A 23,488-nucleotide genomic window follows, 5' to 3' on the forward strand; every position below is an offset into this window, starting at 1 on the left:
AAACTGCAGGTCCTACTCTGCACATGAGTGGCCTGGGCTGATTTTCATTGCCCCTCTTGTAGATGGAGTTGTCTTGAAGTTCTGTAGCTGTCTTAAATTCTCGATAGCTATATTGCACTGGGTGCCTTACCTGGTTGGTTTATTTGGGTAGATATTGGTGCTAAGCTCTGCTGCTTGCGTTTCTGTGATCAGCAGACAAGGACAAAGTTTATTCCCAGAATTTTCCCTTGTGCAGGTGATATAAAGTATATAAGACTTTAAGTGAAGGTTGCAGAGAAATATAATTATGTGCCTGCAATGCTTAGATGTTGCTAGACGTAACTCGTATAATATGTTCATCCGGACACACATTCAGTGCTCTGTTTGCCATTCAGGATTTGTAAATGACCAGATTGACATCTTTAAGATGGGAATAGCTACAAAAGATCAGTGAGTTCTGATAAAAAGTTTTCGACCTGAAACATTAATTCTGTTTATCTCTCTACACAATTGCTGCCAGACTTGCTGAGTATTTGCAGCACTATGTGCTTGTTTTTCTAATGGAACTACTCTAATTTTGCTTTAGGAAACGTCTTGAAGAGTGGTTAGCTTCCAAAGGGAAGACCTACAAACGTCCTCCCATGCCAACCCCTTGGAAAAGATCAGTGCAATCTGTTAAAAAGAATTTGGAGTTTTCTTTCTGGGAGGCGATTGAGGAGGAGGAAGAACAGAAGAGCCTGACAAATCGGGTGAACCGCATGTTAGATGACTGCATGAGATTACTGGAGAAGGTATGGAAGTGCCACTGGGAAAGTCATTGATGTTACTTGGAAGCCTTAGGCACTGTGAAGAGGATAGTGATAAACTTCAGAAGGATACAGATGGGTTGGTGGAATGCACAGACAAATGGTAAATGAAATTTAATGCAGAGAAGTGTGAAGTGCTTCATTCTGGTCGGAAGAACTAAGACAATATAAAATAAAGGGTACAATTCTAAAGAGGGTGCAGGAGCAGAGGGATCTGGGGGTATATGTGCACAAATCATTGAAGGTGGCAGGGCAGATTGAGAAAGCAGTTAGTAAATAGAGGCAAGGAAGTTACAGCAAGCCTTTATAAAAGACTGGTTCGACCTCAGCTAGAGTATTACGTCCAATTCTGGGTAGCACTTAAAAAGGATGTGAATGCATTTTAGAGGATGCAGAAAGGATTTATGAGAATGGTTTTCATCCCTGGAACCATTGTTGGAGAAGCTGGGACTGTTCTTCTTGGAGAAGAGAAGGTTGAGAGGAAACCAATTTTGCTAGAACAAAAACAAAAAATGCTGGAAAAACTCAGCAGGTCTGACAGCATCTGTGGAGAGAGAGACAGAGATAACGTTTCGAGTCCGTATGACTTCTCTTCAGATCTGAAGGGAGGTAGAGATGTGGTGAAATATATTCTGATTAAGGGGGGTGAAACAGGTGAAGCTGGATAGAAGGTCAGCGATAGGTGGAGGCAGAGGAGAGATGGCAAAAGATGTCATAAACAAAAGGCCAAAGAGTTGTTAATGGTGGTTGTACTGGCTAAAGGAGGTGCTAATGGTGACATTAAGAAAGCAAAATGTGATAATGGCCAGACCAGGGTAAGCACTCTGGAAAGTGACAGATGGCCCTAGCGGGGGTGGGGTGGGGGAAGAAAGATAGAAAATCGGTTAAAAGCTGGGGATAAAACAATGAATGAAAATAAATTTTTAAAATAATAATGAAAATAAGTGGGGAAAAAATTAATAAATTTTAAAAATATATTAAAACCCTTTTTTCCATATTCATTTTAATATTTTTTTAATTTTCATTTTTTTCCCACTTTCATTATTATTTTAAATTATTTCCATTTTCATTCATTGTTTTACTCCCAGCTTTTAGCTGATTTTCTATCTTTCTTCCCCCACCCCACCCCCGCTAGGGCCATCTGTCACTTTCCAGAGTGCTTACCCTGGTCTGGCCATTATCACATTTTGCTTTCTTAATGTCACCATTAGCACCTCCTTTAGCCAGTACAACCACCATTAACAACTCTTTGACCTTCTGTTTATGACATCTTTTGCCATCTCTCCTTTGCCTCCACCTATCGCTGACTTTCTATCCAGCTTCACCGATTCCACCCCCCTTAATCAGTATATATTTCACCACATCTCTACCTCCCTTTGGATCTGAAGAAGAGTCATACGGACTTGAAACGTTATCTCTCTCTCTCTCTCTCTCTCTCTCTCTCTCTCCACAGGTGCTGTCCGACCTGCTGAGTTTTTCCAGCATTTTTTGTTTTCGTTTCAGATTTCCAGCATCCGCAGTATTTTGCCCAATTTTGCTAGGGCTCCTTGATGCCACACTCAGTCAGATGCTGCCTTGATGTCAAGGGCAGTCACTCTCACCTCACCTTGGGAATTCAGCTCTTTTGTCCATGTTTGAACCAAGGCTGTGATGAGGTCAGGAGTTGAGTGGCCCTGGCAGAACCCAAACTGTGCATCAGTGAGCAGGTTATTGCTGAGTAAGTGCTGCTTGATAGCACTATTGATGACCCCTTCCATCACTTTACTGATGATCGCGAGTAGACTGATTTGGTGGTAATTGGCTGGGTTGGATTTGTCCTGCATTTTCTTGTACAGGACATACCTGGGCAATTTTCCACATTGTCGGGAAGATGTCAGCGCACTAAACAGCTTGGCTAGGGGCGTGGCTAGTCCTGAAGCACAAGTCTTCAGTGCTATTGCTGGAATGTTGTCAGGGCCCATAGCCTTTGCAGTATTCAGTGCCTTCAGCTGTTTTCTTGATATCACGTGGAGTGAATCGAATTGGCTGAAGACTGGCACCTATGATGCTGGGGGCCTCCTGGAGGAGGCTGAGATGGATCATCCACTTGGCTCTTCTGGCTGACGATTGTTGCGAATGCTTCAGCCTTGCCTTTTGCATTCCTGTGCTGGTCTCCTCCATCATTGAGGATGGGGATGTTTGTGGAGCCGCCTCCTCTTCCTCCTGTTGTTTAATGGTCCACCCCTATTGACGACTGGATGTGGCAGCATTGCAGAGCTTAGATCTGATCCATTGGTTGTAGGGTCATCTAGCTCTGTCTGTTGCATGCTGCTTCCGCTGTTTGCCATGCAAGTATTGTAGCTTCATCAGGTTGACACCTAATTTTTAGCTAGGCTGGTGCTGCTCCTGCCATGCTTTTCTGCACTCTTCATTGAACCAGGGTTGATCCCCTGGCTTGACGGAAATGATAGAATGGGGGGTACACCAGGCCATGAGATTACAGATTGAGGTTGAGTACAGTTCTGCTGTTACTGATGGCCCACAGCGCCTCATGGATGTCCAGTTATGAGTTGCTAGATCTGTTCAAAATCTATCCCATTTAGCATGGTGGTTGTGCCACACAACACGATGGAGGGTATCTTCAATGTGAAGGTGAGACTTCGTCTCCACAAGGACTGTGTGGTGGTTACTCCTACCAATGCTGTCATGGACAGATGCATCTGTGACAGGCAGGTTGGTGAGGATGAGGTCAAGTAGGTTTTTCCTGCTCATTGGTTCCCTCACCACCTCTGCAGACCCGGTCAAGCAGCTATGCCCTTTAGGACTCAGCACCACCTCAGTGGCGGTGCTACTGAGGCACTCTTGGTGATGAACATTGAAGTCCCCCACCTAGAGTACATTCTGCACCCTTGCCACCCTCAGTGTTTCCTCCCAAGTGGTGAGCTGAGGGGGTGTGTTAGGTGCTAACCCACAGGAGGTTTCCTTGCCCATGTTTCACCTGGTGCCATGAGACTTCATGGGGTCTGGAGTCGATGTTGAGGACTCCCAGAGCTATTCCCTCCCGACTGTATACCACTGTGCCGCCACCTCTGCTGGGTCTGTCTTGCCAGTGGGACAGGACATACCCAAGTGGTGATGGTGAGGTCTGGGACATAGCAACATAGAAATTAGGAGCAGGAGTAGGCCATTCGACCCTTCAAGCCTGCTTTGCCATTCATTATGATCATGGTTGATCACCCAACTCAATAGCCTGCTCCCGCTTTCTCCCCATACCCTTTGATCCCTTTCGCCCCAAGAGCTATATCTAACTCCTTGAAAACATACAATATTTTGGTCTCAAACACTTTCTGTGGTAACGAATTCCACAGACTCACCACTCTCTGGGTGAAGAAATTTCTCCTCATTTCTGTCCTAAATGGTCTACCCCATATCCTCAGACTGTGACCCCTGGTTCTGGACTCCCGCACCATCGGGAACACCCTGCATCTACCCTGTCTAGTCCTGTTAGAATTTTGTATGTTTCTATGAGATCCCCCCTCATTCTTCTGAACTCCAACGAATATAATCCTAATCGACTCAATCTCTCCTCATGTGTCAGTCCCACCATCCCAGGAATCAGTCGAGTAATGCCCATAAGGTATGATTTTGTGAGTATGACTGTCTGGTTGTTACTTGACTAGTCTGTGGGACAGCTCTCCCAATTTTGGCACAAGCCCCCAGATGTTCATAAGGGGGACTTTGCAGGGTCGACAGGGCTGGGTGTGCCGCTATTGTTTCTGGTGCCTAGGGCGATGCTGGGTAGTCATCTGGTTTCATTCCTTTTTTGTAGGCTTCATAGTGGTTTTATAGAACTGAGTGGCTTGCTGGGCCATTTCAGAGGGCAGTTAAGAGTCAACCACATTTCTGTGGACCTAGGGTCACATACAGGCCAGACCAGGTAAGGCCAGCCAATTTCTTTCCCGAAGGGACATCAGTGAACCAGATGGGTTTTTGTGACAATCAACAATGGTTTCTTGGTCACTATAAATGTAACTAGGTTTTAATTCCACCAACTGCTGCGATGGGATTTGAACCCACCACCAGTCCTACAGAAGTTAATTACAGTCTTAACATGGGTTCATATGGGAACCAATGTTTCCCTTGTCATGATTTTCGGAAAAGCAACCACAAGTGAGGACATACTATACTGGATACTAGCTGAATTGAATGGTTGTGTCACCAATTGGGAAACAGAAGGGTGTAGATGAATAGTGTAAGGCACATTATTACTGACAGGCACCTTGTTATAAATCCCTAGTTGAGAAGCCCTAGAGCCACATTATACAGTCAATGCAGACAGAATTTTCTCACTTTATTAATAGTTGTGACAGGGGATATCAGCCATGGATGCAGGCAAGAGGAAGCAATTATTTTTCTAATCCCCTTCCAGCAGACAACCTGTTCAGTTCCTTTGAGTAGCTGCAGAACGCTTATGTGTGAACTGTTGCTCCATGCTGTCAATGAAGCAGAAACTTTTGATGAGTTATAAACTCCTTTAGAAAATAAACCATTGAACTGCAACAATTAACTTGCCCAATATCCTTTAATTAAAAACAAAAAAGTGCTGGAAATAGTCAGCTGGTCAGGCAGCATCTGTAGAGAGAGAAACACAAACACAGAAACATTTCTGATCAATGACCTTTCATTATTTTTCTCTCTGTTTCTCTCTCCACAGATACTGCCAGACCTGCTGACTATTTCCAGCACTTTGTTTTTATTTCAGATTTCTAGCATCTGCGGTATTTGGCTTTTGTCCTTTGCCTGGTTAAACTTAAGTGTTTTCTCTATGTTTAAACATGGTTGTATTCAGCATCTATAAATTGACTGGTGGTACTCAGTTTTTGGGATGGATGTTGTTTCTTTGAATGGTGGACACTGCACCTTGTTTTCCACTGTTAGTTTGCTGTCTGCCCTTCCATTACGTTGAACTGGGAAGTTTTTATAGTTTGTCTTGTATCCCTTCAGGGATCCCCTCCTGAGCAGGTGTCTGCAGCACTGCAGAATGTTCCAGAAGGTGAAAAGTTTGCCAAGTACTGGATCTGCCGAGCCCGCCTGCTGGAATTAACTGGCTCAATGGAGGCTATCATTGCTCTGTTTGAGCAGGCTGTTCACAGTGGTGCAGAGGTAAGAATATGCAGCAGTTATAAAGACAATTTGGAGCTCTTAAAATTTAGTTTTGCTGTTCATCTATACACCTAGAAATGCCTGTGGCTTCAGTTTTTATAAATGGCCATTTGAACAAATTGTGACTAAAATGCAGTTAGTTGTCTGGAATTTTTGGCAGTTTGCCATCACTTACACCTCTGAATCCTTCCGTAACTTCTGGATTTGCAGAGGTGTAGATTAACACAGACGTTGTGATTTCAGTCACTGCTCTGCCACAGGCTTGGGGCCACCCTTCCCTCCCTGCCCTGCTCTGAGCTGGCAATCAATGGAATCAGTGGATTTGATAAGAATTTTCCCTTTTCCAGTCTCAGATCGTTGTTCAAACTGTTATAACCGCTATAAAAGTTGAGCCTTGTTCAGTGGGGTATAACTGGGTTTGTAACAGCAATCTGAGTAGTAATTACTGCTGAACAACTGATCTGGCCCTGAAAAAGGTAGTTTGTCTTTGTGGAATGTTGTTAAATGTTTACATCATGATTAATTACTAGATTTTTTTTTTACATCTATAAAATTTACTTTAAAAAGTGATATGATTATTAGTGCTTTCTTTTTCCTGGCCGGCTGGCTGTGAGAATTCTTTAATGTGATTGGCTGCTTGGACAGCTTGATGGCATTACCACAGTGTAATGCTTGGGGAATCCCCAGTAAAACTACGCTACAATTGAGAGAATTAAAGTTCTCACCACAACCGTTGCAAAACCTCTCAGCTTATGTCCTTGCTTCACTCCTGACTGCAAAATCTGGCCCAATATATTGTGAATACCAATGCCAGTTCATGTGCAGTTTAATTTTCCTAGGCCAGGTCAGTTTAGATGTTACTTAGTTGTGAAATGGAAAATTCTACTTACTTTTTATTTGCAAATGGAGCAGGCAGGTTTTCAATTATAGCTGCAAGCGTCATTTTAATTATTCAGATCAAAAGACTGCATTTATTTTGCAATGTAAAAAAACTTCTGCAGTAACACAAACATTAATCTAATCTGATCCACTCAAACCGCCCCCACTCCCAAATTATATGAATCAACATTATATTTGCTGGTCAGTAAGCAGATCTGAAGTACCTAGAACTTGTGTATAAACCAAAGAAAATATGCTAATGTTATGAAACCTAGATATGGTGACGAGTGCACGACTCAGCTGTACAGATTTGAAGATCCCAGGTTTAATCCAGACTGTCAGTCAGCCAGTCTTGGTCAAGATGATGGTATGGATTCGAAGGTTGTGGAAAGTTAGCCAGGGCTCTTAATTCTGATGACTATGTAGTAGCCACCGCTGGGAAATGCATATGTGCAGATCTGGAATGAAGACAAATTGAGCTCCTTTACAATGTTTTCCATGTTCCAGAGACTTGCTGATGCTCACTGCCTGGGCTAAAACATTAAGAGTGGCTACTTGTCCGAAAGAATTTTGGCAACCATGCTCATGAAACTTAAGCTCAGTAAGAGATATTGCCTTCGGAGGTGGGGTAGGAGAGAAAAATAACTTCCTGGAAAAAGAAATGTTTTGCCTAAATATATCTCTTGTTGGTCTGTCCTCAATCTGTGTGGTGGAGTTTTGTTTGTATAGTTTTAAATTAGGAAATAACTTCATTGAGATTAATATAAATTGTTAACTACTTGTTTTTAGTGGTACCTAACTGAACTACAGTACATTAATATTTACACACACATGCACACGGTTTGCCCAGTTAATTATTTCTTTAAGTATTGCATTGTTTTGTACTTGTTAACAATATTATGAGGCAGATTTTCAAAGTCCTTGCCTGTGGTGGGGATGCAGAAAATCTACTCTTGCATGTTGTGTAGAATGTGCTGAATCGTGTCTCAGATGGCTGCCAATCCATATTCCTCTGTTCTTGTCAAAATGCACAACCTTTCTTGCACTGTGAGCTAGGTTTCAATAACAAATTTTGTCAAACTTTTTCAGCCTGTTGAAGAGCTGCGATCTGCACTTGTAGAAACCATCATGAGGAACGCAAACTCCCAAGCAGCCTCTGCAGGTAAATTCATGGCAATAAAAAGGAGCTTTGTTATGCTGAGCTCCTTGGAACTGAAAGAATTACTGTCAGTTTTTAATATGGAAAAGAAAGAAAACTATTTTAGGAATCATGTGCTTTTAAATGCTACAGAGGCATGTCAGGATTGTGGAGTTTGGATTCCTGGCTGTTTTTTGTGTACGGAGAGGTATAAACCTCTAACTAGTATTCTTTTCTGAATACCGGTGAGGGAGCTGGTTCCTCTGGGGAGCACGCCAGAACCAAGGCCAGAGTACCATGGCTGGCTCAGGTGTGAAGGAGAGGGAGGAAGGAGGTCAGGAAAACAATAGTGATTAAGGAATTCTATAGTCGGGCACAGACAGGTGTTTCTATGGCCCACTCATTAGTGTAGGTTGGTACATTGCCTCCCTGATTTCAGAGTCAAGAATGCCAATGAGCTCTTACAGTAGGGGGGTGAACAGACAGAGATCGTGGTCCATATTTGTAGCAATAACATAGCCTGAAAGAGTTAGTACATGCAGATTTAGGGAGCTAGGAAAGAAATAGGATCATGCAGATGAATGTGTAGCTGGAGCAATGCTGCAAGATGGCAGGGACTTGGGGCCGATTCAGCAAGAAAAGAAAGGCAGTGAAACTGAGCAACAAAGTAGATGACAAAGTTCAGTGATTAATGGTATATACTTCAATGCAGGGAGCCTAGTGAATAGGGCAGATGAGCTGAGGGCGCAGAGAGAGACAATTGAAAGTATGATACCATTGCTATTACTGAAACAGCTTAAGGGCAGGCATGGTAGCTCAACGTTACTGGTTGCAGGAGTTTCAAATGGGATAGAGTGAGGGATAAAAAGCGAAGGAGCTTGCAATATGATTAAAGAAAAGATCACAGATGTGAGGAGTGATGAAATGCTAAGCAGACCATCAAACAAAGCCATAGAGTTGAACTGAGGAATGAAAGAGGGGCAGGCACACTGCTGAGACAAACTTTTGACCCCTCTGAACAGTCAGAGGAAGATAGAAAAGTAAAATGTAGTCAAATTGATGGGAATTGCAGAAACAACAGGAAAGTAATAGCAGGGAACTTCAACTACCTTCATATTAACTGGGATAAAATCAGTATAAAGGAATAGAGACTGCAGAATTCTTCAAATGTATTCAGTAGAACTTTTTTTTTTAACCAGTACAGAGCAAGTGCAACAACAGGAGGGGCAGTTCTGGACTTACTTTTAGGGAATGAAGCTGGGCAGGTGGAAGGGGTATCAATGGGAGAGCACTTTGATGTAGTGATCATAATTCAATTTGATTTAGTGTAGTTGTGGAAAAAGATAGACCAAGAGCGAAAGTTTCAAATTGGGAAAGCCTAGTTTACTGAGCTGATGTAATTTGAAAGAAGTAGACTGGAAACAGCTACTTGAAGGTAAATCAGTGTCGGGGCAGCAGAAGATATTTAGGGGGTTCAGAATAAATATGTTCCCAGAAAGAATAGGGGTGGAACTCTCTAAACCTAGATCCCCTTGGATGTCAAAGAGTCTACAGAATCGGATAAGGCAAAAGAGGGAAGCTTTTGTCTGATACAAATAGCTCAATAGTGCAGAAAGCCTAGAAAGCACTGGATGAAATTAAAAAGGAAAATAGGAAAGCAAAGAGAGGGGATAAGGAAATATTGGCAAGTAAAAGCAACCAAGATGTTAAAGAGCAAAAGGATAAGTAAGTAAAAAGAAAGGCCGATTAAAGACCAAAAGGGTAAGTTGTGTGTGGAGGTGGAAGACATGGGCTTGGTTTTTAATGGTTACTCTAAGCAGGTGATGATGTAGACATTGTAGTTCAGGAGGAGGTATTTGAAATATTGAAGGGGATAAACCTAGTGAGAGGGGAACTGTTAAGGCATTTAGTATCTTTGAAAGTAGGTAAGTCACCAGGCTTCCAGATGAAATATATCCCAGGCTGTTGAGAAAGGCAAGGGACGAAATAGCAGAGCCTTGAATCATCCTTTTCCTATCCCCTCTGGGTACAGGTGTGGTGCTGGAGAACTTGTAACATTGTGCTGTTGTTTAAAAGGGATAAACTGACTAATTACAGACCGGTCAGCCTAACCTCTGGTGGAAAAATTAGAAAAAAATCGAGGGCAGGTATAAGCTGTTATTTATTTAATAAAGGACAAAGAACAAAGAAAAGTACAGCACAGGAACAGGCCCTTCGAGTCAGCAGGAATTTGTTAAGGCAAGGTCATGTCTCACTAATTCAATGTTTTGAGGGGATGTCGTGAGGATAGCACATTTGGTGTTATCGACAGATTTTAGCAAAGCTTTTGACAAGGTCTGACATGATATACTGGCCAGAAACTTAAAAACAGAAATGGCAGTTATGTCCAAAATTGATTCACTGGCAGGAAACAAGGTGTTATGGTCAACGGCTGCCCTTATGCGAAGGCTGTTACCCATCATGTTCCTCTGAGTTCAGTACTAGGTCCTTTTGCTTTTTCATGATGTATATCAATGGTTTAGACTTAAATGTGAGGGCATGATTAAGAAATTAGCAAACGATACAAAAATTAGCTGTGTTGTTGTTGAAGGAGGAAGCTGTAATCTGCAGGCAGATATCAGTGGACTGGTCACATGGGAAGCAAAGTGGCAAACGGAGTTCACTCCGGAGAAGTGAGAGGTAATGAATTTGGGGAAGGCTAAGAATGCAAGGCAATGCACAATAAATGGTTGGATTCTGAAAAGTATAGAGGGACGGAGGGTCCATGGAATGTATGCCTGCGGATCTCTGATGAAAGCAGGACAGGTAGATAATGTGGTTAAAAAGGCATATGGGATATATTCCTTTATTAGCCAAGGCACAGAATATAAGTGCAAAGAAGTTATGCTAGACCTTTAAAACACTAGTTAGGCCAGAGCTCTGCATTGCAGGAAGGATGAGAGGGGATCTCACAGAAACCTATATAATTCTAACAGGACTAGACAGGGTAGATGCAGGAAGGATGTTCCCGATGGTGGGGGAGTCCAGAACCATGGGTCACAGTCTGAGGATATGGGGTAGACCATTTAGGACTGAGATGAGAAATTTCTTCACCCAGAGAGTGGTGAGCCTGTGGAATTTGTTACCACAGAAAGTAGTTGAGACCAAAACATTGTATGTTTTCAAGGAGGAGTTAGATATAGCTCTTGGGGCGAAAGGGATCAAAGGATATGGGGAGAAAGTGGGAGCAGGCTATTGAGTTGGATGATCAGCCATGATCAAATGAATGGCAGAGCAGGCTCGAAGGACCGAATGGCCTACTCCTGCTCCTAGTTTCTATGAAGGATGTGGTCACAGTAGAGAGGAGATTGATGAGCATTTTTACTGAGGAGAGATTGGATAGGTAGGGTTTTCTTGGAACAGAGGAAGCTGAGGGGAGATTTAATTGAGGTATATAAGATAATTGAGGGGTTGGAAGAGAGTGGATAGAAAGGACCTATTTCCATTAGGGAAGTCAATAATCAGGGGGCAAAGATTTCAAATAATTGATAGAAGGATTTTTTTTTAATCCATTCATAGGATGTGGCTGTCACTGGCTAGGCCAGCATTTATTGCCCATCCCTAGTTGCCCTTGAGAAGGTGGTGATGAGCTGCCTTTTTGAACCGCTGCAGTCCATGTGGTGTAGGTACATCCACAGTGCTGTTATGGAGGGGAATTCCAGGATTTTGACCCAACAACAGTGAAGGAACGGCAATATAGTTCCATGCCTGGATGGCGTGAGGCTTGGAGGGGGAACTTCCAGGTGATGGTGTTTCCATGTGTCTGCTGCCTTTGTTCTTCTAGATGGTAGCAGTCATGGGTTTGTAAAGTGCAGTTTAAGGAGCCTTGGTGAATTCCTGCAGTGCATCCTGTAGATGGTACACACAGCTGCCATTGTGCTTCGGTGGTGGAGGGAGTGAATGTTTGTGGATGTGGTGCCAATGAAGCGGGCTGCTTTGTCCAGGATGGTGTCAAGCTTCTGGAGTGTTGTTGGAGTTGCACTCATCCAGGCAAACATGGAGAGTATTCCATCACACTCCTGTGACTTCTAGATGGTGGGCAGCCTTTGGGAAGTCAGGAGGTAAGTTACTTGCTGCAGAATTCCTAACCTCTTGTAGCCACAGTATTTATGCAGTAAATGCTGGCCTAGCCAGTGACAGCCACATCCTATGAATGAATTAAAAATCAGCTTCTGGTCAATGGTAACCCCCAAGATGTTGATAATGGGGGATTTGGTGATGGTAATGTCAAGGGGCGATGTTAGATTTGCTCTTGTTGGAGATGGTCATTGCCTGGCAATTGTGTGGCACGAATGTTAGTTGCCACTTGTCAGTCCAAACCTGCATATTATCCAGCTCTTGCTGCATTTGGACATGGACTGCTTCAGTATCTGAGGAGTCACAAACGGTGCTGAACTTTGTGCAATCATCAGCGAACATCCCCACTTTCAGACCTTATGATGGAAAGAAGGTCATTGATTGAAGCAGCTGAAGATGGCTGGGCTGAGGACACTACCCTGAGGAACTCCTGCAGTGACGTCCCGGGACTGAGGTGATTGACCTCCAACAACCACAGCCATCTTCCTTTGTGTGGAGAGTTTCCCCGCTGATTCCCATTGACTCCAATTTTGATTAGAGGGAAGTTAGGAAATGTTTTCCCCCAGAGGGCGGTAGGAGTCAGGAACTTATTGAAATGGTGGTAGAGGCAAAACCTCTCATGTTGTAACCTACAGGGCTAAAGACCAAGAGCTGGAAAATGGGACTTCGGTAGATAACTCTTTTTCAGCCACACGATTACATGCTTCTGTGCCATAAATTTGCTGTGTTTTAAACATCACACTATAGTGAGAACAAATTTTTCAGACATCTAATCAATTTGTTTGTTCTGGAATGCCATTCTTTCCTATACTATACATACATTTATTGTGCTCCTGTTAATTTAAATAAGTGCCTCGAAGGCAGTGATCAGCTCAGCCGTATAGACCAGAAAGACTCCAGATTTGGCAAAACTGCAGAAAATCTAAAATACAAACAAAATGCTGGAAATGCTCACTTGTTTTTTATTTGTTCATGGGATACGGGTAGGCCAGCATTTATTGTCCATCCTTAATTGCCTTTTGGATGTTTTGGGCCCATGATCTTGCAATAGAACTGCACCCTGACTGCTGAGTTAGTTGATTTTGGCTGTGCTGCAGGAAGATTACTCCAGCAATCATCTCCAACCTGTGTTAGAGTGGAGCTCAGATCCTGTTCCTGATTGCTTTTGGTGCCCTTCAAAAGTGTGGGTGTAAATGTATGGTGAGGATAGGTTCAGGCTGGCCTTGCTCACTTTCCCCTTTTTGTGAAATAGCATGACCCTCATTATGCAGTTGAAGTATGAATGATATGGGGGCTTGTCCAAGAGACTGGAAAGTGGCTAGTGCTAGTTAGAAATGTGCCCAACAACAGTTAATAACTCTGGGAGAGAAGACGAAATTGTGTGTGAACTGATAAATATTAATGCTCAAGACTAGTTCATCACTCTTTTGTTTTGGCCCCTAGGTCAGTCCTGTCCCTTCCTGTATAACGTGGTATGATTCTCTTGTAATTAAGTCAAATGTTTGATGGATAAAGTTGAATGTTTGATAGATACAGTACATGTGTAGAGGTTATACTGAGGAAAATGCAGGTGGAGTTCTGTGTCCTGTTCTGGTCGTAATGCTCTGAAAAGCACTTGCAGTGAATTGAAATAGATGTAGAGAAGCATGTTTTCTTCTGTGTAAAACCTTAAGGACAGAGGCAAGGAAATTGAGCAATGTAGTGCAAAAAAATGGATGTTCATGCAGATACTGTTTGATAAAATATTTAATGATATGCAGAGGATGAGCCCTCAATATAACTAAAAGATAGCGTAGACCAAGTCAGAAATTTAAATTGGCGAAAAATAGATGAGTTAGAATGAGAGAAAAGTGAACTTCACAGGATCATAGAATGGTTGCACCACAGAAGAGAGCCATTTGGCCTGTTGAGTCCATGCTGACTCTCTGCAAGAGCTATTTAGTGAATCCCATTAAGCTGCTCTTTCCCTGTAGTCCTGCAAAGATATGTTCCCTTCAGGTGCTTATCCAATTCCCTTTAGAAAGTCACAATTGAATCTGCCTCCACTTTGGAATGCATTGTGCATTCCAAATTCTAACCACCCTGTACAGAAAAAAGACGCTTCCTCGGGCTACCTTTGGGTTTTTTTGAGAAATCTGGTTCTTGCCCCTTTCTGACAATGGGAACGGTCTCTATCCACTCGGTCCAGACCCCTCATGATTTTGAACACCTATCAAATTTCCTCCCAGTGTTCTCTTTAAAGAGAATAGCCCCTGCTTCTCCAATCGATCTATGCAACTGAATCCCCTCATCCTCCCTGGAACCATTCTCATGAATCTTTTCTGTGCCCTCTCTCATGCCTTCATATCCTCCTAGAGTGCGGTGCCCAGAATTGGGGACACTACTCCAGTTAAGGCCAAACCAGAGCTTTATAAAGGTTCAACATTACTTCCTTTTGCACTCTGACTCTATTTATAAAACCCAGGAATCCATATGCCTTATTAACTGCTTTTTCAATCTATCCTGCCACCTTCAACATTTTGTGGGCATACAACCCCCAAGTCTCCCTGCATTCTCTTCAGAATTATACCCTTCAGTTTATACTGCCTCTCCTCATTCTTTCTACCAAATTTTGATTGGCTTTTTCTCAATTTTGACTGTTCTTGTCCTTTGACAGCAGAAGAAGAGAATGAAACTGAGGATTATGAAACTGAAGATTTTGGCGAATTAGCCACGGTCACACCACATATGACAGCAACCAGGGTTTTATATGAGAAAACAGATGGGCACGGTTCATCTGTGGTCAAATACAGAGTTACTGCAATGCCTCAAGCGCTCAGGTAAGGAATTGGGAGTGGAAAAAGCGATTAAAATTTAAATCTGCTGGAATTGCTTGCAAGAGGGTGACGTACAACGATTCCTTTAATTGCTTCAGTCTGGATGGTATGCCTAATAGTCGATTGTTTGATTTGAACAACTGGTCATTATCCTGGTTCTTTGGAAATAATTATTGTAAGGGCTAGCCAACAGAGACTAGGAAAAGGTCTACTGTTCAGTTGGAAATCTCTAACTCACCAGGATGTGAGATTAGGATTAAGGAGAAAAGAGTGGGCAGTATATGTGGATTACTGGAATGGGAAGACCTTGGGCGAACAACTACTCTTTTGCTTGCCAATAAAAACATTGAGAAATCACAGGAATCAGTGCATTACAATCAGTCTGTATTGTATCCAAGCAACACAATGGGCCAGCTGCCTTGAGTTCAGTTGCTGTCTCTGTTTGCTTTGTAATTCTGGGCACAGTTCACATTTCCATCGCAGCTCCTTTGCATTCTGATGGTACCAGGGGTTTATGTTAAAAATAAACTGAAAATGCTCAAATCAGCAGCTATCAGAAAGTTTCAGATGTTGATTGGCCAATGTTTTTACAGCATTTACTGCTTTCCTTTCCCTTTCAATTCTTTCTCTCCAAGATTAAGACTGTTGACTCTCCTCTAGAACATCGCCAGTCTCCTCCTCTAGCCAGTAATATAAAAGAAGATTGCAAGAGTTTTTTTAGATATATAAAGGGTAAGAGAGAGGCAAAAGTGGACATTGGGCCGCTGGAAAATGGTGCTGGAGAAGTAGTAGTGGGGAACAAAGAAATGGCGGAGGAACTGAATAGGTACTTTGTGTCACTCTTCACGGTGGAAGATACGAGTAACATCCCCAAAGTTCAAGAGAGTCGGGGGGCAGAGGTGAGTATGGTGGCCATTACCAAGGAGAAGGTGCGAGGAAAACTGAAAGGTCTGAAGGTGGATAAATCACCTGAACCAGATGGATTACACCCCAGAGTTCTGAAGGAGATAGTGGAAGCGTTAGTGGTGATCTTTCAGGAATCACTGGAGTCGGGGGGTCCCAGACGACTGGAAAATCGCTAATGTAACCCCGTTGTTTAAGAAGGGAATGAGGCAAAAGACGGGAAATTACAGGCCGATTAGCCTGACCTCGGTCATTGGTAAGATTTTAGAGTCCGTTATTAAGGATGAGATTTTAGAATACTTGGAAGTGCATGGTAAAATAGGGCAAAGTCAGCATGGTTTCATCAAAGGGAGGTCATGCCTGAAAAATCTGTTAGAACTCTTTGAGGAGGTAACGAGTAGGTTAGACAAAGGAGAGCCAATGGATGTTATCTACTTGGACTTCCAGAAGGCCTTTGACAAGGTGCCGCACAGGAGGCAGCTCAGTAAGATAAGAGCCCATGGTGTTAGAGGCAAGGTACTAGCATGGATAGAAGATTGGCTGTCTGGCAGGAGGCAGAGAGTGGGCATAAGGGGGTCCTTCTCAGGATGGTGGCCAGTGACTAGTGGAGTTCTGCAGGGGTCAGTGTTGGGACCACAACTTTTCACTTTATACATTAATGATCTAGATGAAGGAACTGAGGGCATCCTGGCTAAGTTTGCAGATGATACAAAGATAGGTGGAGGGACAGGTAGTATTGAGGAGGCGGGGAGGCTGCAGAACGATTTGGACAGATTAGGAGAATGGGCAAAGAAGTGGCAGATGGAATACAACGTGGGGAAGTGTGAGGTCATGCACTTTGGTAGGAAGAATAGAGGCATAGACTATTTTCTAAATAGGGAGAGAATTCAGAAATCTGGAGTGCAAAGGGATTTGGGAGTCCTAGTCCAGGATTCTCTTAAGGTTAACTTGCAGGTTGAGTCGGTAGTTAGGAAGGCAAATGCAATGTTGGCATTTATTTCGAGAGGACTAGAATATAAAAGTAGGGATGTGCTGCTGAGGCTTTATAAGGCTCTGGTCAGACCACATTTAGAATATTGTGAGCAATTTTGGGCCCCGTATCTCAGGAAGGATGTGCTGGCCCTGGAGAGGATCCAGAGGAGGTTCACGAGAACGATCCCAGGAATGAAAGGCTTAACATATGAGGAACGTTTGAGGACTCTGGGTCTATATTCGATAGAGTTTAGAAGGATGAGGGGGGATCTGATTGAAACTTACAGAATACTGAAAGGCCTGGATAGAGTGGACATGGGGAAGATCCATTAGTAGGAGAGACTAGGACCCGAGGGCACAGCCTCAGAGTAAAGGGAAGACCTTTTAGAACAGAGATGAGGAGAAACTTCTTTAGCCAGAGAGTGGTGAATCTATGGAATTCATTGCCACAGAAGGCTGTGGAGGCCAGGTCATTGAGTGTATTTAAGACTGAGATAGATAGGTTCTTGATTGGTATGGGTATCAAAGGTTACGGGGAGAAGGCGGGAGAATGGGGTTGAGAAACTTATCAGCCATGATTGACTGACGGAGCAGACTCGATGGGCCGAATGGCCTAATTTCTGCTCCTATGTCTTATGGTCTCCCTGTTCTGACTGCCCGATAAGCCAAAATACTAGCGATCATTGGAGACCGATGGTCTGAGAGAGCAAATTGTGTGCTGCACTTTGATTTGCCCCATTACTGATCTACTTTTACCAATAGACTCCAAATATTCTTCTGAGGCACCATTGGCCAAAGACATTAGCCTTGATTGATCATACACATGGTATGTCCTATATGTCAATAGGATGATCTATAATCTGAGCATGAAAATATGTTCTTTTTATTCTTAATTTCCTCACCTACCATTTACATCCGCTCGCTTTCAAGGAGTCATTAGCCAGTAATCAGGATTGGACTTTTGGCCACTCTCCACCCCACAACCATTGAGAGCTGAGGCTAATTGCTATTCGACTAACCATTCATTAAGCACAGACCAGGCAATCAAAGTGCAAATGTGCAGTTTTGTGTTGCGCTGGGCAGTTTAGCAGCTTTTACCTCTACCTAGTGACATTAGTGATTGTCTGTGGTGTCTTTCAGTAATAATTTTCTGTTAGCTAGGAATATTTAATATAGGAATATCTTTGGGCTGTGTTAATACACTGTTGACTGACCTTAATGGGAAGTTCTGTACGAAGTATTAGCCCTGTTTTAACTGTTTTAACAGATGTGACCCTGCTGGCCATTTTGACACTGGTGTAACCTTGGCTTGTTGATAGAATCTGGCCTTTGAGTTTGAACAAGATGTGTTCACACCCCATTCCAGATACTTGAGCAAGTAATCTAGTACTGAGGCAGCACTGCCCTGTTGAAGCTCATCCACCCTGTCAGTTAACCCAAAGGGTCCCATGGCAGTCTTTCAAAATGAGCAGCTGAAGCATTCTCTCAGTGTTCTAACAAGAACATAAGTAGGAGCAGGAGTAGGCCATTTAGGCCATCGAGCCTGATACACAATTCAATGTCAATAGAATCATGGCTGATCTGATTGTGGCCTTAACTCCATTTCCTGCCTGTCCCCCTGTAACCTCTAACTCCCTTGTCAATCAAAAATCTGCCTAACTCACTCTTGAATATAGTCAATGACCCAGCCTCCACTGGGTGGAGAGAATTCCAAAGACTAATAACCCTTTGAGAGAAGATTCCCCTTCATTTCTGTCTTAAATGGGAGAATCCTTAAACTGTGCCCCCTAGTTCCAGATTCCACGATGAGGGCATCTACTTTGTCAAACCCCCTCATAATCTTATATGTCTCAATAAGATCACCTCTCATTCTTCTAAACTCCAGTCAGTATAGGCCCAACCTGCTCAACCTTTCCTCATAAGACAACCCTTTCATCCCAGGAATCAGCTTAGTGAACCTTCTCTGAACTGCTTCCAATGCAAATATATCCTTAAATAAAGAGACCAAAACTGTACACAGTATTCCAGATGCAGTTTCACCAATGCCCTGTACAGTTGTAGCAAGACTTCCCTACTTTTATACTTCATCCCCCTTTGCAGTATTGGTCCTGGCCAAATAGTTATCCCTCAACTAACATCACTAAAAAAGATTATCTGGTCATTTATGACATTGTGGAATCTTGCTATGTACGAACATCTTGAGGTTGTGAAAGGCACTATAGAAATGAAAATTCTTCTGTTCCTCCATTGGTTCAGGTGGAGTGCTTCCAAGGTGATGCTCTCTATCATACTCCATTTTGGATAGATGACGTGTTGGTCAGTTAGGAGGTAATTCTCTATCCTGATCGACACTTGCAACCTGGATTCTGGGCTTTCCTGCCTCTCAAAGGTGAGGACTTGAGAGAATTAAATGGTGTATGTTTTTAAACTACATCTTTCTTCACAGAGGAAAAGAAACTGCAGACAGAATATGGTCTATTGGGAAACAAGATGTGAAGTTCCTCACCCCGGTCCGCCGCTCTGTACGGATTGAGCATGTATCTGCTTCATACCCTGAGATGCTGAAAGAACATGACTGCTGTGTGACTTCGCTAAATGAACTTTTAGCTGTGGAGGAGGCAGAAACTTTTGTTTATAGAGAAAACCGGGCCCTGCTGGGAGAATGACTAAAATGTGGCTCTCTAAAACACTTGTGTACGTACTTCAAGCACTGCCTGCGTTCTTTTATAAATAGCCTTGTTATAACTAATATGAAATGTATTAAGAATGTACATAATAAACTCATTTTAGTCATTTATAACGTTAAAAATTGGCCCATATCTATATCTCTGAACATGCCAGCATATGACTCCTTGGGCAGGTCTTGCTCTGTTTTCACTAACATTCCAGTAATGCAAGTTCTCACCTGTTGAAAAGACCTTTATTGTATTAACCCTGAGCTTCAATGATAAACATTGAAAACAGTTATTCTCCCTCTGCTGTCACTTGTCACTTTTTCTGGTTTAGTCCCCTTTCCTTCATTATAATCTCTTCTCTGAATGTTTTGCCATAAGTTTTAAATGCTTCAATGTGCTTTTGCCTGCAGTCTCTGCAGCGATGGAGGAGGGTGTTGCAGCCTGTGCTTTTTCCCACCACTTTACTCGTAGTTGCACAGTTCAACAGCCAAGTCCCTCACCTTCCAAAAGGGTAAAACGACAATTGGTCAATGGACACAGACTAAAACTACTGAGCAAGTTTGTTCAGTCAAATGCACAGGAGCAATGGTTGGTTTTACTGATGTATAACTGGAAGAAATTGTGGCTCATCCAAGACTGGATAAGCAGTAAGACAATGTAGAGGCAGCAAAGGAGTTGAGAAAGGTGACAAACGGGTAGATCTGGGTGTCATCAGTGAAAGATGAGGGAACTGATGCCAAGTCTTCAGATGACGGTGTTAAGGAACAAGAATGGAAGGCCATTGCTGAAGATGATCTAGCTGGCTACAGTCGGATAGATAAGAGTGAGTACAGCCCCACTGGGATAGACGAGACGAGGACGGTGTGGGCTATATCAATGACTAAAGAGGAAAAATGTGAATCATACCCCATAGTCACAGACAATGTTGTTTCTTACTTTGTTTAGTCATTTTTGTGCCATGGTCAAAGTGGAAACCTGAATTAGTCATGGAGTTGTGGAAATGTTGACCACTGACTTTACAGAGGAAAGAGAGGATGGAGATGGGGCAATAATTTGGAGAAAGATGTTGACAGTGATTGAAAAGTATGAGACAGTCCTTAAGGGAACCATTTACAATGTCAACCAACACAGGGATCAAGAGTGGGGTGTCTTTCTACTTTGTAAAATTGGGCATTTGGGATTTAAGGTTTTAAAGATGTTGAATTTTTAGATAAAAGCAGATAAGCATGCAACATAAGAAAATAAAATGGCCTGCATTATTTAAAAAACAACTGGCCCCTGTTGATTCCTCAAGCTCTATTTATAAATGTATTAGTTGAGCTGCAGGGGGTTTTTGACGGGTTTGCTCATTGGACTGGGCCCCAAGTTTGAAATCTCAGCTCTTGAGAAAAGCTCAATTTTTTTCTGAGCAAATGGAGGCTGTTTTATAAAAGGCTTCTTCTGCTTGGAAGATAATGCATTGATGTGTGGTTTTGATCTGGGCATGCTATATGCTTTGTGAGCATCTTGAATACTGGCATCATGTGTCTTGTAAAAGAAATAAATCAAGAGCAGGACTCTGGTTAATATGCAGGACTCATTCTTCAGGTCAATGCCTTGACCAATTAGAGTCAAGCTGCCTGGTTTAAATTTCAAATAGTACTTGGCAGTTAACTGTCAGCCACTATCAACTGGTGCACCATCCATGGTGATGTATCTACCAATCAGAATCCACTTGCCAACTAATCAGCACTCTCCTCTCATACAGCATAAATTTGTCGTCTCCCTTGGATTTGTATTGTGAAATGTCCTGATGAGTGCAAGATGAAAAGCTTGGGCAAAATGCCTCTTTCCAGCAATATCAATATCCTTTGGTGCATCACCTATATCCTCCCTGATTTGCCAATCCCTTTCACTGACATTGGGGAAGTTACTAATGTTTACTTCAATAACTCAATCTGTTAGGCAATTACTGTATACTGCAACCACTATCTGGTACGCACGATATGCTTAATAGCGAAAATATTAACAGCTGTACTATCCTTTTGACTGCAAGAAGCTCTAACTTGTGTACCTTAACTTGTCTTGCACCTTCATGAAATCTCCATTCAAAGTTAGAATCCCAAATCAGTTGGGCAGTAAATGTTAAACATTGATTTCTGCTAGCTTTTTCCCACCCACATACATAACTAGAAGTTAGTAATTGACCTATTATTGCCAAAATTGGTTCCAGAACTCTCTTGTTTGATTAATGGAAAAGGAGCTTTTTTGCCTGACCTGAAACTTTTTCTGTATCTTTTATATAATGTATGTAATGTGGAGCAATTAACTTTATGGAATTAAATTTATTCTGGTTTCTCTACAAGTTTTTTTAAAAAAACCTTTATGATATCTAAGCAGGGCATCCAAAGCTAAAAACCTATTTTATACATTTGAAAATTGCACCTATTAATTCCAACTTTTTGCTTGCAAGTAACAGATTTTTGGGATGTGGGAAAAACTGGCATGGCTCCATTTATAGCCTACTTTTAGTTCTCCAGAAAAGATACTGGTTGGCTTCAGTCCTTGTGCTGAAGAAGTGAGAATGCATCACTGACCCAAGGCTGACTCATGCAGAGCAACATTAAGCTACATGGCTGAACAATAGAGCATAAGGTAAAGAAAAGTGTTGCCAAGACTGCACCATGAGTACTCTTTCCAGTTCTGTTTGCTATAATACACAGCTTAATATAAATGATTTAGAGTTAATCATTACAGAGACATGGTTACAACCTGACCAAAGTTGGGAAATTGACACTAGGGGATACACATTTCAAAATAAGAGACAGAATGACCTGTTTTTTCCTATTTGTTCTGTCCGTTAACCAATTCTCAATCCATGCCAGTATATTACCCCCTATTCCATGTGCTCTAATTTTTGCTTACAAAACTCTTGTGTGGGACCTTATCAAAAGGCTTCTGAAAATCCAAATACGCCACATCCACTGGTTCGCCCTTATCTAATCTGCTAGTAACACACTCAAAAAAAACTCCAAGTTTGTCAAACACTATTTCTCTTTCATAAATCCACGTTGACTCTGCCTAATCAGATCATTATTTTCTAAATATCCAGTTATCACATCCTTTATAGATTCTAATATTTTCCCTACAGGCTAAGAGGTCTGTAGTTCCCTGTTTTCTCTCTCCTTCTGAAGGGGGAGGGAGAACAGCCAGAGGTCGTGGTACACATTGGTACTAATGACATAGGCAGGAAGAGTGACAAGGTCCTGCAGTGGGAGTTCAGGGAGTTAGCCAGAAAGTTTAAAAAACAGGACCTCTAGGGTTGTAATCTCATGATTACTCCCTGTGCCACGTGCCAGTGAGGCTAGAAATCGGAAGATAGTGCAGCTAAACACATGGCTGAACAGATGGTGTAGGAGGGAGGGTCTCCGAAATTTGGATCATTGGGATCTCTTCCGGGGCGGGTGGGACCTGTACAAGAAGGACGGGTTGCATCTAAACTGGAGGGGCACCAATATCTTGGCTGCGAGGTTTGCTAGTGTCACTCAGGAGGGTTTAAACTAGTATGGCAGGGGGGTGCAAACCAGAGCAATAGGTCAACATATGAAATAAATGACTGGAAACTAGTGAATATGGCCAGAAGGACTAAGAGGAAGAGCAGGCAGGGAGAAATTACTGAACACAGTGGGACTGGGGGTCTGAAATGCATTTGTTTCAATGCAAGAAGTATAACAGGCAAGGCAGATGATCTTAGATCTTGGATTAGTACTTGGGACTATGATGTTATTGCTATTACAGAGACTTGGTTGAAGGATGGACAGGATTAGCAGATAAACGTTCCAGGATTTAGATGTTTCAGGCAGATAGAGAGGGATGTAGAAGAGGTGGGGTATTTGCACTGCTGGTTAAGGAGAATATCACAGCTGTACAATAGGAGGATACCTCGGAAGGCTCATACAGCAAGGCGATATGGGTAGAGCTCCGGAATAGGTGAGAGATTGAGGAACAGTTATGTAGGCAGATTTTGGAAAGATGTAAAAGCAATAGGGTTGTTGTGGTGGGTGATTTTAACTTTCCCTATAT

The 23,488-nt window shown here is 42.6% G+C and overlaps 1 protein-coding gene across 2 annotated transcripts in view; it reads left to right on the top strand.

Annotated features, from left to right (window-relative positions):
* Positions 1-21,770, top strand: part of LOC144694967 (uncharacterized) — a 36,226-nt gene extending 14,456 nt beyond the window's left edge. The window contains exons 5-9 of one of the 2 annotated variants that reach the window (XM_078565787.1): positions 566-770; positions 5,769-5,927; positions 7,896-7,968; positions 14,717-14,879; positions 19,198-21,770. In XM_078565787.1, the coding sequence (XP_078421913.1) occupies positions 566-770; positions 5,769-5,927; positions 7,896-7,968; positions 14,717-14,879; positions 19,198-19,417 (820 nt within the window). In that variant the 3' untranslated portion in view covers positions 19,418-21,770. The remainder of the gene's footprint in view (positions 1-565; positions 771-5,768; positions 5,928-7,895; positions 7,969-14,716; positions 14,880-19,197) is intronic. The other variant, XM_078565788.1, reaches the window with a different exon arrangement.
* Positions 21,771-23,488: the final 1,718 nt, after the last annotated feature.

This window comes from Cetorhinus maximus, chromosome 20, assembly GCF_964194155.1.
Source record: "Cetorhinus maximus chromosome 20, sCetMax3.hap1.1, whole genome shotgun sequence".
In the NCBI taxonomy this organism is placed as follows: domain Eukaryota; kingdom Metazoa; phylum Chordata; class Chondrichthyes; order Lamniformes; family Cetorhinidae; genus Cetorhinus; species Cetorhinus maximus.